The 17,772-nt window shown below is 43.8% G+C and overlaps 1 protein-coding gene across 2 annotated transcripts in view; it reads right to left on the reverse strand.

Moving 5' to 3' along the window:
* LOC118081069 (C-type lectin domain family 2 member D) overlaps window positions 1-17,772 on the reverse strand; it is a 57,782-nt gene that overhangs the window by 29,706 nt on the left and 10,304 nt on the right. For both annotated transcript variants that reach the window (XM_035107216.2, XM_060271208.1), the window contains exon 2: window positions 5,974-6,320. In XM_035107216.2, the coding sequence (XP_034963107.2) occupies window positions 5,974-6,041 (68 nt within the window). In that variant the 5' untranslated portion in view covers window positions 6,042-6,320. The remainder of the gene's footprint in view (window positions 1-5,973; window positions 6,321-17,772) is intronic.

Genomic DNA, 17,772 nt, shown 5'->3' on the forward strand with positions numbered 1-17,772 from the left:
AAAAACCAAATTATGAATGTAGCCGTCAAAAATTACATGAGCACACACACCTTAGAATAAGCATACTACAGCAGGAGTTGAGCACGTGCTTGACAATCATCATTCTGAAATCTCATGCATAAAGTAAATATGCATAAACTAAATAATTCTGATACGCCAGAAATATCCCACAAGCAACACGGGAACCACACCTGAAGAATCCTTGACAGATGGCAATCCAACCTCTCTTTGTTGTTTAGTCGTTTAGTCGTGTCCGACTCTTCGTGACCCCATGGACCATAGCACGCCAGGCACTCCTGTCTTCCACTGCCTCCCGCAGTTTGGTCAAACTCATGTTCGTAGCTTCGAGAACACTGTCCAACCATCTCGTCCTCTGTCGTCCCCTTCTCCTTGTGCCCTCCATCTTTCCCAACATCAAGGTCTTTCCCAAGGATTCTTCTCTTCTCATGAGGTGGCCAAAGTATTGGAGCCTCAGCTTCACGATCTGTCTTTCCAGTGAGCACTCAGGGCTGATTTCCTTAAGAATGGATAGGTTTGATCTTCTTGCAGTCCATGGGACTCTCAAGAGTCTCCTCCAGCACCATAATTCAAAAGCATCAATTCTTCGGCGATCAGCCTTCTTTATGGTCCAGCTCTCACTTTACAAATCTCCAATGAAGAAGATTCCACCACCTCCTGAGTTCGTCCATGCAACTGTTATACAGTTCTTACAGATAGAAAGTCCTTCCTAATGTTTAGTTGGAATATCCTAAGCTGATTTTTCCATAATCAACTAGCTCTGTCAGTCAAATCCTGGAATAAAACTCCAGCTAGACTCCAACCAGTCTGCAGAAGAGGCCATGGTAAAATTCAATTGTTGTGGGTTATACACCTCAATACCCTGTTCAATGAGATTGAGCCAATATCTATGTACAGTACCTGCATCCCCCAGAAAATATTGATGGATTACAGGACCAACATACCCTCCTCCTACTCCTTAATAAGGCTTAGCCAGACTACCATTTATGCCTATTTAAATGTAGGCCACTGAATGCAGTGGGGTTAACTTCCAAAGCACGAAGGAATAAAACCTTGTTATTAATGTGGACACCACTATATGATGCTTGTCTGCTCAATGTTCATAGAAGGCTGCCAGTGTACACTGTCTCTCCAGTGTAGACATCTCTGAGACAGGATTGTGAACATGCTGGGGATGTGGGCTTGGGAGAGCACATCTTTGTTTGAGACTGTCCTGCCATGTGATGCCCCAAATCTTCCTGATGCAGTGCATGTGGAAGACATGGAGGTATCACTCCTGGCAGGTATAAGTTGCTCATGATTCACTTCCATAAAGCAGAGTGCTCAACACGCAAGCCTTTGAAACCTTTACCTTGGTATTGGTTGTTAGCATCGCATTCTCCCATACCCTTTTGGAGAGGTGAGACATTGTAAAATAAAGATTTGATTACGGTAGTTTTATTTATTTATGGGATTTTACTACTACTCATGTTGTGCCTTCCATACTTGTCAGCAAAGAAATATTTTCATAATTCAAACAGTAGAGCTTAGTGTCTGCACATATGGTATATTTTACAGTGTTATTATTTCACTCCTAGTTTCTATAGTTAACACTTCCTGGCAGGAATGAGAGCTTGGGGATTCAGTTGGAATAAAAAATAAAGCCCAAGGAGAAAATCTGCTTGGCATTGCTTTTGGCAGTGGCCTAGTCCGCCTTTATAGACACACCGGCCCTGTTCCAAAAGGAATTCCAGTTTGTATACTGTACTTGGAAAATATTTTTTTAAAAACATAATTCTTTGTTTAGGAAAATTTCTTGGGAGTTCTTCTATACCAAGAATATCTTTATTAAAATGCAAGCACAAATTAAAGGAGGATTTGGTATTCCAAACTTTGAATTATATCACCAAGTTTATTTAATATGAAATGCTAAATATTGGACACCTAAATCCAGTGTAAATTTTCTGAATTGGGCAATCTTAAAATATACATATACTGTACAGTTCTTTTGGTTGAATGTACAGTATTAGGATCAAAGTATTTGAATTATGGTGCTGGAGGAGACTCTTGAGAGTCCCATGGACTGCAAGAAGATCAAACCCATTCTTAAGGAAATCAGCCCCGAGTGCTCACTGGAAGGACAGATCCTGAAGCTAAGGCTCCAATACTTTGGCCACCTCATGAGAAGAGAAGACTCCCTGGAAAAGACCCTGATGTTGGGAAAGATGGAGGGCACTAGGAGAAGGGGACGACAGAAGACGAGATACCAACATGAGTTTGACCAAACTGCGGGAGGCAGTGGAAGACAGGAGTGCCTGGCATGCCATTATGGTCCATGGGGTCTCAAAGAGTCGGACACGACTAAACAACAACATCTTAGAACTTGGGATTCTCTTGAAACTGTTGTGTCAGAAAAATCTGGAGTATAATGTCCAGATCTCACCCTCGTTCTTCAAGCAACTCCAACAATGAGTCCAGCTGGCAAAAATTCACAGTAACATATAAATAGAAGGAAACAGTTAGTGCTGGACTTCAGCTCCCATCTACAGACTGCTGTTAACGTGCATGAATATTAAAACATGTTGTTCATATTTATTTATGTGTTGCTTTGATATCCCACTTTTCTTCCTAGGAGCGGTATCTACCCGAGATTCATTTTCAAATGTTGCTAATATATTATGGACCGAATTTAACGTTTTCTAAAGAAAGACAACAAAAATCACCCTCTTTGCTTAAAAATAATAATCGGTGCAGGACAGAACTATTGCAGAGGCTTAACTGAATACTTATTGGGAGCGCCTGAAGAGCCTTCAACAATCTGCAGTGGCGGGTTGCAGGAGAAATGTGTGCAAGTCATTCTTGGGGGCAAAGGAGGGATGATTCTGGGGAGCCCCTCCCACCTTTGGTCGGGACATGCTCTGTGCGGAGCTCCTGAAAGAGGGCGCACGGCAGACTACAACTCCCGTCAGCCAGCGCAGCCCCGGGACTGGGAATCATGGGAACTGGAGTCGCACAAGAACGCCCGGCGGGACGTTTTGCCTCAGCGAGAGGCGAGCACTGGAACTGCGCCACCCGGCAACGCGGGAACCCCAGAAACGCCCCAGACACTCGAGCGGAGAAAAGAAACACCTCTGCGCTGCTGCCACCGGCCTCTCGCTCAATTTCCATGTCCGGCCGCTGTTCTCCTCAGGACGCTGCTTCTCAGGCTCCGCTTCAACCGCCGCGCAACCGCCGGAGCCAATGGGCTGTCTCGCTCCGAACTCCGCTGTCCAATGGCGAGGCGAGCGCTGAGAGGCGGGTAACCCGCTGGAGCCGCCCGCCGGGCGCGCTTGCTAATGGCAGATTAGCAGCGCCAGTAGCCAATGGGGCCTCGGATGCGCGGACATTAAGTGTTTCTTCCTCCAATTCAACTTTGTGTCCTGCCCTTTCCTCCGGAAGCGGCGCCCAGGTGATATCCTGTGCGGTGGGACGGTGGGCGGCGGGCGGGCTGCCCAGCGCCCCCTGCATTCTGGCGCTCTAGGCAGTGGCCTAGTTTGCCTTTATGGACACACCGGCCCTGAACCCACGTATTACCCATGCAGTAGCGTTTTTTGTGATGAAGGCCATGAAAGCCAGGGAAAGATTTATGGATGACAATGTAAAGACCCCTTCATCGTCTGTTTAACTCGTTGCTTGTTTTCCTTCTCTTCCTGTTTTGTGGGATGAAGGTTTTGTTGGGATAGTATGCAATGAATTTTAATATTTTTAATTATTGTTGTGTTGATATTTGTGTACAGGCATGGTCCTCACAATAAATGGATTTGTTGTTGTTGTTGTTTAGCTGTTTGTTCTAAAACTGCTATCTATACTGAGGCAGGAGGGAAACAGAACAGATAATATGCATTAAGAATACTATAGAAGGTTGAGATACAGGTCTTCTAACTGATAAAAGAGCTTCTCTTAGGAAGAGCAGAGACACAATTCCCTAACAATTCATTTTGAGCTTAAGCGGATCTATCCTTGAGAAAAGAAAATGCTTTGTGGCTTGCAAGGCTTACAATTTGTGTTGTGAGATTGTTCACCAAGGAAACGCGGCCCGTAAGGTGCAATCATAGACTTGCTTACTCGGAAGCAAACAGCACCGAACACTGCGAGGTCTACTTTAGGGTATTACAAATGGAGGTTAGCCACAAGAAAGCTCGCCCAAGTTCTACCTCGCAGGACCCCAGTCCGCATTTTCATAGCTGCCGAGCTAACTGAGGTTGAGCCGAATCCTTCCTGGCTGGCTTGCTGGGCTGCAGGGTGGTGCCTGGCTGGGGGTGGTGGCTTGGGAAGTTGCTGAAGTTGGGCAGAGGAGCCAGCAAGACTCTGCCTCTTGTTTGAGGGAAGACCGCTTGGGTGTCACCGCCCTCAGTGATGACACCCGGGGTGGTCCGCATCCAACAGACCCCCCTTCCCATGTCACTGCTGGCACCCATGAGCATACAGTGCAATCCTATACATATCTGCTTGAAATTAAGTCCCCAACCCAGCTAAGTAGGCAAGAACATAAGAAGAGCCTGCTGGATCAGACCAAATCCCTAGTTAATCCAGCCAGAGGTGTCCCTGAGGGTTGGGCTTGCTTATGTTTGCGACATTGTAGACTACAATTACCATTATCCCTAACTATTGGCCCTACTGGTCCTGGATGATGGGAGTTGCAGTCCAACAACATCTGGAAGGCTGCACTTAGCCAGCTCTATAATAATAATAATAATAATAATAATAATAATAATAATAATAATACCCTGCCCATCTGGCTGAGTTTCCCCATAAAGCATGCCATTTTAACACAAATCTACTTGTAGGGTTGTGCAGATCTCTACAAACATGTTTTAAAGTTATCTGAGCACTTTAGGTCAGGGGTCGACAGACTTTAGGCTTGACGGGTCTGGACTGTTGTTTTTTTACTTCATCTCTCTAAGTGGATGTGATATAAATTTAAAATGAAATAATTATTGGCTCAGGAATTTGTTTTGAGTATTAATGGAACAGAAATTATACTCAAAAACCCACTCCTGAAAACCCCACCCCCACCCCAAATATTTATCATTTTAGGAGTGTAATTGTCTTGGAGGTGGTCTTTTTGTCATTGCCATTGCCAAACAATTAGGAGTCAGAAGTTTTTGCTGATGATGTATTTCAAAGCACATATTGGTAGATCTTAATCTACCTTCTGCTCCCCGTTGCTCTAAAGTACTATTTAAAAGTTAAATGTGGTGCCATGAATAACTACTGATGAGAAGTTTTGAATTCTGAGATTCTAAACATTTCCGCTGAAAATCCACCAAAAAAACCAGCCCAGCCCCACTTTTCACAGTAGTCCCCACCCCAGCAGAACAATACAACATTGACAAGAAGACAGTAGGTACCCAAAGTCATAAGAATATTTTCCATTCAAATATTTTAAACATTTATTTTGTTCCACTCATCCTTCCAAAATGTTAACACAACATTTATACCATGTGAAAGTTTTATGTTTTATCAAATATAATGAACCCAAAACATGAAAAATCATTGACGATTGTAAGATCAAATTTAGCTCCTCCCAGAGTTTTCTGGAATGGACCTGCTAAATCTCTATGCAGAAGTTCTAGAAGTCACTTAGAATTTCTTTCACATTTTGTGTAAATGGGAGCTGTTGTTGATTTACACTCCCTGCAAGTATTACTCTCCATAAAGGATTTACATGGCTTTAACTTCATATCTGAGCACAATCCTGGCCTTTTACTTAATGTCTGAATGAATTTCCTAGCTTTCCTGCTATGCAAACATTTCCATTTCACATTTCTCTTCAACAAATCTAACTTCAAAATTCATAGAAGTAAGTTTTGAAATGGACATTAAATTATGTTCAAGTTGAGGAATAAGCAGAACATTAGTGACAATTGTTCCTATACACTTTACATACATGTCTAAAAATGCAAACAGTGAAATAAAAAAACCCTGTATATTCACCTGCATAAGCCAAGATGGTCAAACGCCACAGCCCAAGCAGAAAGGCGTTGCTTCTGCAGAGATGCCATTCAGCAGACTCATCAGCAAAGATAATTCCACAAATTCATGGAGCCAATAGGAAAAGATACTTTCCGCCAGATACTTCATGCCAAATGAGGCCGAGCCTTTTACTCTAGGCCCATCTGCCAAGGTTCATGTCTGAACAGCATTTGAAAATGCCAGTCTTCAGTGTCTCAGGTGGGCAACTGGAGAAACGTCTTCCAACCTGTTCTGCATAAGGTTATGTGCGATGACAACAGTTCCAGTAAAATAAAGGTTCTCTCAGGGGACCCATGGTGTTTATTATCCTGGAAAGAAGAGATAATAAGGTATGGTGAGATAACAATGGCTCTCAGGCTGGACCGACAAGAAATTGGGCTCATTTAGATTGTCCTGCATTGGACAAGTGAGAAGCCTGGTTTGTATGGCACAGTAAGTCACATTATGACTTACTGGAACCATGCTGATGTGTAGGCTCCCACAGAGGATCTTACAGCCACTTCGCCCCTCCCTGGTCCTTTTTGGGTGGCACTGTGGTCTAAACCACTGTGCCTCTTGGGCTTGTTGACCAGAAGGTCGGCGGTTCAAATCCCCGTGACGGGGTGAGCTCCCATGGCTTTGTCCCAGCTCCTGCCAACCTAGCAGTTCGAAAGCACACCAGTGCAAGTAGATAAATTGGTACCCTTCCGGCGGGAAGGTAAATGGTGAATGAGCGCGAAGCTACAGGGCGCGGGCTGGCTCACTATTGGATAAGGAGTTTTCTCCCGGGAAGCTGTGCGGGGGGGGGGGTGAGATGGCGGAATAAAGTGGGGTGAACACTAGCAGCAGGCGGAGGCAAGGAGAACTGGGTGGCAGGGGTTCTTTCCACGCATCCGCAAAGGAGGGGTGGCTGGCTAGCTATAATGGGAGACGGGGCGGAGGGCCAGTCGCCTTTCCCCTGTGAGGAGGACCGAGCACTGTTCCTTCCCCTCCTTTACTGTATTTTCTAAAGCAGGCATGCGACTCATGTATCGCTGACTGATTTTCGTTGATCGCAGGCTGAGAAAGAAAATCCTTTCTCTGCAGCTTGGGACGCAGCAGCAACTGCTGCTGCCCTAAGTCTCATGCAAACCGGAGCTCCTCCAGCCTTCCTTCCCCAACGCCCGCTCTGCACTGCGCTCTGTGGGTGGGGAGTTAGAGCACCAGGGGTGGGGTGAGGGGGACGTGGTGCCCTGAGGCAGGACTGGAATGTATGTGTGTGTGTGTGGGGGTGTTGCCACGGGGTAATAACTTTGGGGTGGGGGCGATAACAGACTTGAAAGAAGAAGCTCCAGATGGAGAAAGACTGAGGTTGAGGAAAATAAAAAAATTCCTTCAGTAGCACCTTAAAGACCAACTAAGTTTTTATTTTGGTATGAGCTTTCGTGTGCATGCACACTTCTTCAGATACAGTGAAATGGAAGTTTCCAGGCACTTATGTAGAGAAGGGGTGGGGAGGGGTGGGGATGGGGATGGGGAGGGGGGATCACTCAGAAGGGTGGTGGAAATGGGTGATTGACTGACTGATAGCTGTTGATGACCGCAAACGACTGCAAATGGTTTTGCATGAAAAAGCAAGGGTTGAGATGGCTGAAGATCGCTTATCATGTATAATGTGATAAGAACCCGATATCTCTGTTCAAACCAGGTCCCTCCATGGTTTTGAGCTTGGTGATAAGTTGCAATTCAGCAACTTCTCTTTCCAGTCTATTTCTGAAATTCTTTTGTAGTAAGACAGCTACTTTGAGATCTTGTATAGAATGTCCTGGGAGATTGAAGTGTTCTCCTACTGGTTTTTCTGTCTTCTGGTTCCTGATGTCAGATTTATGTCCATTTATCCTTTGGCGTAGGGTTTGGCCTGTTTGTCCAATATAGAGAGCTGAAGGGCACTGTTGGCATTTGATGGCATACACAATGTTAGAGGATGAGCAATTAAATAGTCCTGAGATGGTATGTTGGATGTTGTTGGGGCCAGTAATGGTGTTGTCTGGGTGTATGTGGCAGCAAAGTTGGCATCTGGGTTTATTGCAGGCTCTGGTACCAGTGTCCATGTTAAGTCTGGTGGTTGTATTATTGTGGGTGAGGAGTTGTTTAAGATTGGGTGGCTGTCTGTAGGCAATGAAAGGTCTTCCTCCCAGAGCTTGAGAAAGGGAGCGGTCATTGTCCAGGAGAGGCTGTAGATCTCTGATGATGCGTTGTACTGTTTTAGCTTGGGAGCTGTATGTGATGACTAGTGGTGTTCTGTTATTTTCTTTTTTGGGTCTGTCTTGCAGCAGGTTCTCTCTAGGTATCTGTCTGGCTCTGTTGATCTGTTGTTTAACTTCATCAGGTGGATATTTTAGTTCTAAAAAGGTTTGCTGTAGATCTCTTAGGTGAGATTCTCTGTCTGTAGAGTTGGAACAGATGCGGTTGTAACGTAAGGCCTGGCTGTATACGATGGATTGTTTGGTATGTTTGGGATGGTAGCTAGAAGCATGTAGATATGTTTGTCGGTCAGTTGGTTTTCTGTATAAGGTGGTGTCTATACGTCCATCCTGTATTTTTATAGTAGTGTCCAAAAAATGTATTTCTTGCATAGATTGGTTCATTGTTAGGTTGATGGTGGGGTGAAAGTCATTGAATGTCTGGTGGAAGGTTTCCAGGGTCTGTTGTCCATGTGTCCAGATAATAAAAATATCGTCAATGTATCGCAGGTACAGGAGAGGTTTGAGTGGGTAGGAGTTAAGGAAACGTTGTTCTAAATCTGCCATGAAGATGTTGGCATACTGTGGGGCCATGCGGGTGCCCATGGCTGTGCCGCTGATCTGGAGGAACAGGTCATCACCAAATTTGAAGTGGTTGTGGGTAAGGACAAAGTGGCAGAGTTTGGTAGCAAAGTCCGCTGTGGTTTTATCTGAAATGGTGTTCCTTATGGCTTGTAAACCATCATTGTGTGGGATGTTGGTATATAGAGATTCCACATCCATAGTGGCTAGTATAGTATTGTTAGGAAGATTGTTCAAATATTGTATTTTCCTCAGAAAATCTGTGGTGTCACGTACGTAGCTGGGAGCACTGATAGCATATGGTTTCAGAACAGAGTCCATATAGCCGGAAACACCCACTGTAATGGTGCCAATACCTGAGATGATGGGGCGTCCTGGGTTTCCTGGTTTGTGTATTTTGGGTAGAAGATAGAAAGTTCCTGGCCGAGGTTCCGCTGGTGTGTTTGTGAGGATCTGTTCTTGGATGTGTAGGGGTAGCTCCTTAATAATCTTGTTCAGTTCTTTTTTGTATGCTTGTGTGGGGTCTGAGTCCAATTTCATGTAAAAGGCAGTATTGGAAAGTTGTCTGTGGGCCTCTTGGATGTAATCAGTTTTGTTCATGATGACGACAGTGATCATGAAGAGAGTGAGAATGCTGAGTGTGTGTGTGTGTGTGAGAGAGAGAGAGAGAGAGAGAAGAAGAAGAGGAGGAGGAGTAGGAGGAGGAGTATGGATTTGATACCCTCCTTTATCCCTACCCGAAGGAGTCTCAAAGCAGCTAACATTCTCCTTTCCCTTCCTCTCCCACAACAAACACTCTGCGAGGTGAGTGGGGCTGAAAGACTTCAAAGAAGTGTGACTAGCCCAAGGTCACCCAGCAGCTGCATGTGGAGGAGCGGAGACGCAAACCCGGTTCCCCAGATTACGAGTCCATCACTCTTAACCACTGCACCATAGTGGCAGGAAGGAGAATTCACAGAGCAACAGAAAACTACTTGGAAGGGAAAGAGTTGAGAGAGAGAGAAGCTGGATCCTCAGATGTGTGTAAATACTATAGTTACTTGTCCATCTAGTAACTATTTGGATCTTTCATGGTGATATCCAAAAAAATAACTACAGTATCTGTGAAATAAAAATCCCTTTATTTATTTATTTCATAAACTTAAATGACTTCAGATGGTAGATCACTGAGTTTTTGATAGGTTGAAGGTGCTTGTTCTGAAGTACGGTAAATGGAGCTACCGTACTCTAACGCTCCATCTCCTCCAGCCTTTGCACGCGCGTGGTGGGGTGGGGTGTGACTCTAGTCCAGGGGTTCCCAAACTAAGGCCCGGGGACCGGATGCGGCCCAATCGCCTTCTAAATCCGGCCCGCAGGATCCAGGAATCAGCATGTTTTTACATGAGTGGAATGTGTCCTTTTATTTAAAATGCATCTCTGGGTTATTTGTGGGGCCTGCCTGGTGTTTTTACATGAGTAGAATGTGTCATTTTATTTAAAATGCATCTCCGGGTTATTTGTGGGGCATAGGAATTTGTTCATTTTTTTTTTCAAAATACTGTATAGTCCGGCCCCCCACAAGGTCGGAGGGACAGTGGACCGGCCCCCTGCTGAAAAAGTTTGCTGATCCCTGCTTTAGTCTGATGAGATTAAAGAGCTGACACTGAAATTTGGGGAAATTAGGAGATTTCTCTCCAACCCTGCCATTTCTGGCATCCATTTATGAAGTGTGTCAGATAACTTTTCCTCTCTGGTCTGCTGTCCCTTAAGGCAAGGGTGTGCAGATGGGTAGATCAGGATCTACTGGCAGATCTCTGTGTGATTTGCAGTAGATCGGGGAGGATTTCTGACTCCCTGTTGTTTCAACAATAACTGCAAGAAAACAATGGCAACTCACATGTTCCTAAATTATACTGAACAGTAACCAGGCATGGATTTTTTGCATGATTACGGCTCACTTTTGGTACTCAAAAGCAAATTCCTGGGCTCAGTGTTCTTTAATTCTGCACCAGGATTTGGTTGGTGGAGATTGGGGTTCTAGTGACCCCCCCAAGCCTGAAATCTGCCCACCTTTCCCCTAAATTGTTCCGTAGCATCTGGATTCTGCACCAGGAAAACTGTGTGTTTAGTGACTTTTGGTTAGTTTGCTCTTCTGCAAGCCTTGGGAAAGTGCTTTGCAGAGCATGCAATTCTCATTGCAAACCCTGACTATGATTACAGGTAGGTAGCCGTGTTGGTCTGATGTAGTTGAAACAAAATAAAAAAATTCCTTCCAGCAGCACCTTAGGGACCAACTAAGTTTTTTTATTTTGGTATGAGCTTTCGTGTGAGCTTTCTAAGCATGTTTCTTTCGTGTGAGCCGACTGATGGTTTTATTGTGCCCTAAGGTGGCGCTGTGGTTAAACCACTGAGCCTAGGGCTTGCTGATCAGAAGGTCGGCGGTTCGAATCCCTGTGACGGGGTGAGCTCCCGTTGCTTGGTCCCAGCTCCTGCCAACCTAGCAGTTCGAAAGCACATCAAAATGCAAGTAGATAAATAGGAACCGCTATAGCGGGAAGGTAAACGGCGTTTCCATGTGCTGCTCTGGTTTGCCAGAAGCGGCTTTGTTATGCTGGCCACATGACCTGGAAGCTATACGCCGGCTCCCTCGGCCAATAATGCGAGATGAGCACGCAACCCCAGAGTCGGTCACGACTGGACCTAATGGTCAGGGGTCCCTTTACCTTTTAATATATATAACAAGTCACCTACTTTCGATTTTCCTTTAACCTTCTGAGCAGAACAAGGCTCCCCTTTGGTTTTCTGATATTCCACCCAATTGCATGGTTTCAAGTTTGCTTGCATCCATGAGGGCTAGGAACTTGACTTAGAGAAAAGGAGTCTTGTGACAATTGGGGTACTTCACTTTGTGCCAGGCAGCAAAACTGCTAGCAGAACCTTGATCCCAGATGTGCAGAATGAACCAGTCAAGCCACTGTATTTTGGAAATGCATTCTGCCAACTATAATTGATGGTAGCAAGTGCTTTGTGAGTGTCTTTAAAGGTGCCGCAGCAACCTTGCTAGGCAGATCTCTAACATCCTTTAGTTTTACACCCAAAGGGCTGAAGTTGAGAGCCAATGCATGCTTGACTTTATTTTTCTTCTTGGGGTGAAATGCTTGCCATTCCATGCTTGACAACTGCTTCTTCATTCTGCCCCTTTAAAGAACAGGGCCTCTCCTGGTATAAAAGGTCACAACTAGCTACATTTGGCAGCAGTCAGAGTTATGTTGGTTTGAAAACTTATCGTTAGAGGGCTGGAGGCAGCCTGTGTCTTAATCTTGCAAGAATAGAATTTCCTTTTCATTAAATATCTTTGTAGGTTGTTGAACCTCACATAGAAATAACTTTAACTTTTTGGGGGGTAATTCCCAGACTGCTCAGTTTGATTTAGTCTTTGTTAAAGTTTAACATAATTTCAGTGGAGAGTTTGGCTCCTTTTGATATTATTTAACAATAAGATATTGAAAACCTATCTCTAATCTTTTCCCTCTGAGGAAGATAGCTCCAATGAAACGAGAAAATAGCCGGCCCCTCGTTAGGTGAATTGATTTATAGTTTATTTTGTAAGCATTTAAGTTTCTTCGTTTGACTTTGATTTGGGAGTATTATACCTGATAAATAATTTGGAACAGTCCTTACTAGTTACAAGTTTGTACATTATATCTCGTAGCAGGGAGATTGTCACGGTGGTTTATCTTATTGTTTTGGCATCTTCATTCCTGGCATGTTAGAGCAAAAACCAACCAACCCCAAAATAAAACAGAAACAAACAAGAAATACAGGTGAAACTCAGAAAATTAGAATATCATCGGAAAGTGCATTTATTTCAGTAATGCAACTTAAAAGGTGAAACTGTATATGAGATAGATGCATGACACGCAAAGCAAGATATGTCAAGCCTTTATTTGTTGTCATTGTAATTATTTGTCGTTAGGCAGGTCAATTATAAATGGAATGTAATTAATGAAATGTAATAGCGATGTTTATTTTTGTATTATTGTAACTATTTGTTTTATTACTGTGGAATTTCCAAAAAGAAAGCATTTGTAAAAATTAAAAGAAAAATAATAAATAATAAATTGCATTACTGAAATAAATGCACTTTTCGACGATATTCTAATTTTCCAAGTTTCACCTGTAGTTTGCTAGTCTTCATTATAAAACGAATACTCTGAGCGTGTGGAGTTTTTGTGCTTTGAGATCACTTGAAGCATAGCATCCTTATGGTTACAATGAGTAAAACGAAGTTTGCTTCTGCTGCTCTGATGTGAAACCCAGCTACTTAGGAATAAGCACCGTTTTGTAGTAGAAATGGGTAATAGTGTGGTGTAGTGGTTAGAGTGTCGGGCTAGGAACTGGGAGAGTGGGATGCCAATCCACACTTGGCCATGAAGCTCTCACTGGGTGACCTTGGGCCACTCACTGTCCCTCAGCCTAACCTACCTCACAGGGTTGTTGTGGGGGTTAACTGAGGAGAGGAGAACCAGGTACATCAACTTGAGTTCCTTGGAGAAAAATGTGAGCTATAAATGCAATGAAAATGGTGATGATGAGAATCATCATCATCACAATAACATATTTTTTATAATAAGATGGGCTTCTGTAACCATGCACATGCCTGACCATTAACCGTGCTCCCAGAAGCCTCAGCATCATATGGGACTTGTAACTCAGTTGGTTAGAGTGCGATGCTGATAATTCCAAGGTTGCAAGTTTGATTCCCGTATGGGACAGCTGCATCTTCCTACATTGCAGGGGGTTGGACTAGATCAGGGGTGTCAAACTCAAATTCATCGGGGGCCGCATCAGCAGTTTGGTCACCCTCAAAGGGCCGGTTGTATCTGTAGGACTATGTGTCCACTCTTTATTATCATAAATTATAGTCACTGCATTCAATTATTACTGTTTTTTGTAATAATGTAAGTAATAACTAGCTCTGAAAGCAGAAACATAGTCAGAATAATGGCAAGTAGATATTCAAATGTACAATTATTGTACAATTTATTGAAAAATGATTTTTGGTAACTGCACTGGGTGGTGGAGGCTCGCTAGGGTTTCATGCAGGAGCTACTGGTACCTGGAGATGCTGGGGTCCTTCTGCATGCAGGACAGATGTTCTGCCAGTGAGCCACCACCCTTCACCAAAGGGACTGGCTGAGGTTGACTCACTGGAGCTGCTCTCCTGGTTCCAGGGTTTAAGGGCCAGAAGTATAAAGCAGCATCCTATGTTTCTGAGGAGAGGGAGAGGGAGGGGAGGGGAGGGAGGAAGGAAGAAAAGAGGGAGTGGGAGGGAGAGAGGAAGGAAGGAAAGAGGGGAGAGAAAGAAGAGTAGGAAATAAGGAAGGGAATAAAGAAGGAAAGAAAAAGAAAGAGGGAGAGAAGACGGAAAGGGAGAAAGAAGGAAGTAGAGGGAAAGAAAGAATAAGAATGAGGGAGAGGGAGAGGAAGAAAGAAGGAAGGACGGAAGGAAGGAAGGAAGGAAGGAAGGAAGGAAGGAAGGAAGAAAAGAGGGAGCAGGAGGGAGAGAGGAAGGAAAGAGGTGAGAGAAAGAAGAGTAGGAAAGAAGAAATAAAGAAGGAAAGAAAAAGAAAGAGGGAGAGAAGACAGAGATAAAGAAGGAAGGAAGGAGAGGGAAAGAAAGAATAAGAACGAGAGAGAGGAAGAAAGAAAGGGAAGGGGGGGGTCGCCGCCTTGATTCAGCGCCAGAAAAGAGCGCGAAGGGACCCAGGGGCAAAAAGCATTTCCCGTGCAGCATGAGGCAGCGGGTGTCCGTTTTAGGAGAAGTGCGTAAAGCCTCAGAGTTGCACGTTCGTGAGGCTGAGCCGCTGCTGAGCTCACGTTTATGAGGCTGAGCCATGGCAGGAGGAGGAGGTGAGGCAAGAGGAGGTGGAGGCAGCGGCTTGCCGGGTCGGTGCCCAGCAGCGCCGTGCGGAGAGTCCCGAGCCTCTGGGATGCAGCAGTGCTCTGTAGCACTTTGAATCCTCCTCCTCCTCCACGCGGCACTGCTGGGTGCTTTGTCTGTGCTTCAGTAGCAGCAGCAGCCGTTTCCAGGCGCCGAGCCGTGGCAGGAGGAGGAGGATTCAAAGTGCTACAGAGCACTGCTGCGTCGCAGAGGCTCGGGACTCTCCGTGCAGCGCTGCCGGGCGCTGACCTGGCAAGCTGCCTCCTCCTTCTCCTGCTGTGGCTCGGGGCACTCCACGCAGCGCTGCTCCGGCTGCCTTTCTACCCCCCTGCCCCCAGCTGTTTGTTGGCGCTGCGCTTCAGCAGCAAGGTCCCGCTGCTGGGTCCCGCTGGCTGGGGCGCTCGGCGGGCCACATGACGAGGTCTGGCGGGCCGGATTTGGCCCCTGGGCCTTGTGTTTGACACCTGTGGACTAGATGATCCTCGGGGTCCCTTCCAACTCTATGATCCTATAACCTTTTCTCTTAAATAAAAAGTCCCAAAATATTAAGGGCTTTGTATACTAACTCTAACACCCTGAACCCGCCCCAGTAGCAGATGCGGGCTTCTCAGGGAAGGCGGTTCGGTGGGCTGTTCATTGGAAATAAGACCTTCAAGCCCAGATGGCCACAGTTATCAGACCCTCTTTCCCCGGGACAGTTCCAGATTTACAGAACTCGTTCCGGCTCCTGATTTGATCCCAGAATGTCCTGCTTTTCCTCAGGATGTCCCGATTTTCACGGGAGAAATGTTGGAGAGGATGAAAAAGGATGTCCCTATTTTCACGGGAGAAACGTTATGGGTATGAGCTATCAGGTATCCGAAGATGTGTGCATGCACACCAAAGCTCATACCCATAACAAACTTAGTTGGTCTCTAAGGTGCTACTGGACAATTTTGGGAAGCATTCTTTTAAGGACTTTTTTTAGGGGGGGGGGCGGATTTAAGGGCTTGATTCTTTTAAAGGAATTTTTGGAAGAGTTTTTTTTTTAAATAATCTTTTTAAATAATATTTTTTATTTCAACTATGGCAGACCAACATGGCTACCTACCTGTATTTTAAAATAATAATAATCCCTAAAGCCATGTTTCTAGGGCTAGATGGGCCATTGCTCTGATTCCACTCAGCTTGGGATCAGTTTACTTGAGAGATTGCCTTCCCTCATGTATTCCCAACTCAACTGCTTTGATCTGAGAAAACTGGCACAGTTACTGGTTCCACATGAAACACCTGCACTTTTGGGAAATCAATATTTTTAGTGTGGCAGCACAGAAATCAATATTTTTAGTGTGGCAGCACAGGGAGACTTTGGAACTCCCTGCCTGTTGATACCAGGCAGGCACCTTCATAACTTCATAACTTTTCCTTTTTTCCTTTTTTGTGCCTGTAAAAATAAATCCATCCATCCAGACATGTAAAATGTAGACATGTAAAATGTAGATTATATTATGAGGCAGAATGCTTGATATGGATGCGGGATTGGATGAAATTGGAAAACACAAAAATTTTGGATCTTGAGAGCTTTAACTCTAGCTTTGGTTGGCATGCATATCTGAATTATGGAAAAGCCAAAATAAAGAAAGAATTTACCAACTATATACTATGAGGGGCATTATACAAGGTATGGGTTAAATATAAAAGGTATATTGAATTGAAAACGCCGTGGTGGATTTCTCCCATAGAGGCTCATGCAATTAAAAAATTAAATACACAGAAAAAATGGCCTGTATACAAACAGTTAATAGAAGAGCATCAAGAGGAGTATAAATTAAAGTCATATGAAGAACTAAAATGTTATGGTATGAGCAATTGGCAATACATACAGTTGATCAGTATATTTAGGGCAGACAAAAAGATAGGCTTTGCAAAAGAAAACTCTTTATTTGAAAGAGAAGTTATTCAGAATAAAAGTAATCTGTTATCCAGAACATATAATCTCCTACTGGGATGGGAATTATTTCAAGAAGATACGACAGAATCAATGATTAAATGGTCCCAGGATCTCGGTCAGACAATACAAATTGACGAATGGGAGAAGTTGTGGAAGCAGGATATAAGATTTACGGCTTCTTATAATATAAAAGAAAATTTTATCAAAATGCATCATAGGTGGTATTTAACACCTGTAAAGATGGCCAAAGTATATAAATTAAAAAATAACATGTGCTGGAGATGCAATGGGGAACCTGGCACATTTATACATATGTGGTGGACTTGTCAAGAAATAAAAAAGTTTTGGTTAATGATTCATGAAGAATTAAAGAAAATGATGAAAAAAATCGATAAAGAAAAAACCAGAGATCTACCTATTAGGTTTATTAAGTGAAGAGATTCCCCAAAAGAATAAGCGGGTTTTTTTATGCGTGCACAGCAGCCAGGGTTCTAATAGCTACATATTGGAAGACAGCCAAAACACCAACAAAAAAAGAGTGGATAAACAAACTTAGTGAGTATTTATTAATGGCCAAGCTGACAGCAGCTTTGAGAAATCAACCGAAACAAAAACTAAAAAGCGAATGGGAATGCTACGATGAATATATATAAAAAATATTATTTAAAAGAGGGCATGCTCACATGCTTAGAATAAAAAGATATGAAGGGATACAAAAGATAAAGCGTGGAGAAATAAGACAAGAGAGATAGAGGAATATACATAGCTGCCAAGTTTTCACTTTTCTCGCGAGGAAGCCTATTCAGAATAAGGGAAAATCCCTGTAAAAAAGGGATAACTTGGCAGCTATGGGAATATAGGAAAGACAGAATGCATGCAGATAATATATGTAAATGACGGACTATACTTACAAAATTGGAGTTGAAGTGAAAACAGAAACCGAGTAAACAAAGGAAGGAAGTTGGTGGGGGAAGGAGGAAGGTGGTGGGGGGTGATTGGCATTTGGTGAATTTTCTTGATTTATGTTTTTCTTTATCGTTATTATTATTATTCATTGCTATTACCATTACGGATTATTATTTATTATTCAATGGTTTATAGATTATTTGTTTATTGTTTATGTT

The sequence above is a fragment of the Zootoca vivipara genome, chromosome 2 (genome assembly GCF_963506605.1).
Source record: "Zootoca vivipara chromosome 2, rZooViv1.1, whole genome shotgun sequence".
Classification (NCBI taxonomy): Eukaryota; Metazoa; Chordata; class Lepidosauria; order Squamata; family Lacertidae; genus Zootoca; species Zootoca vivipara.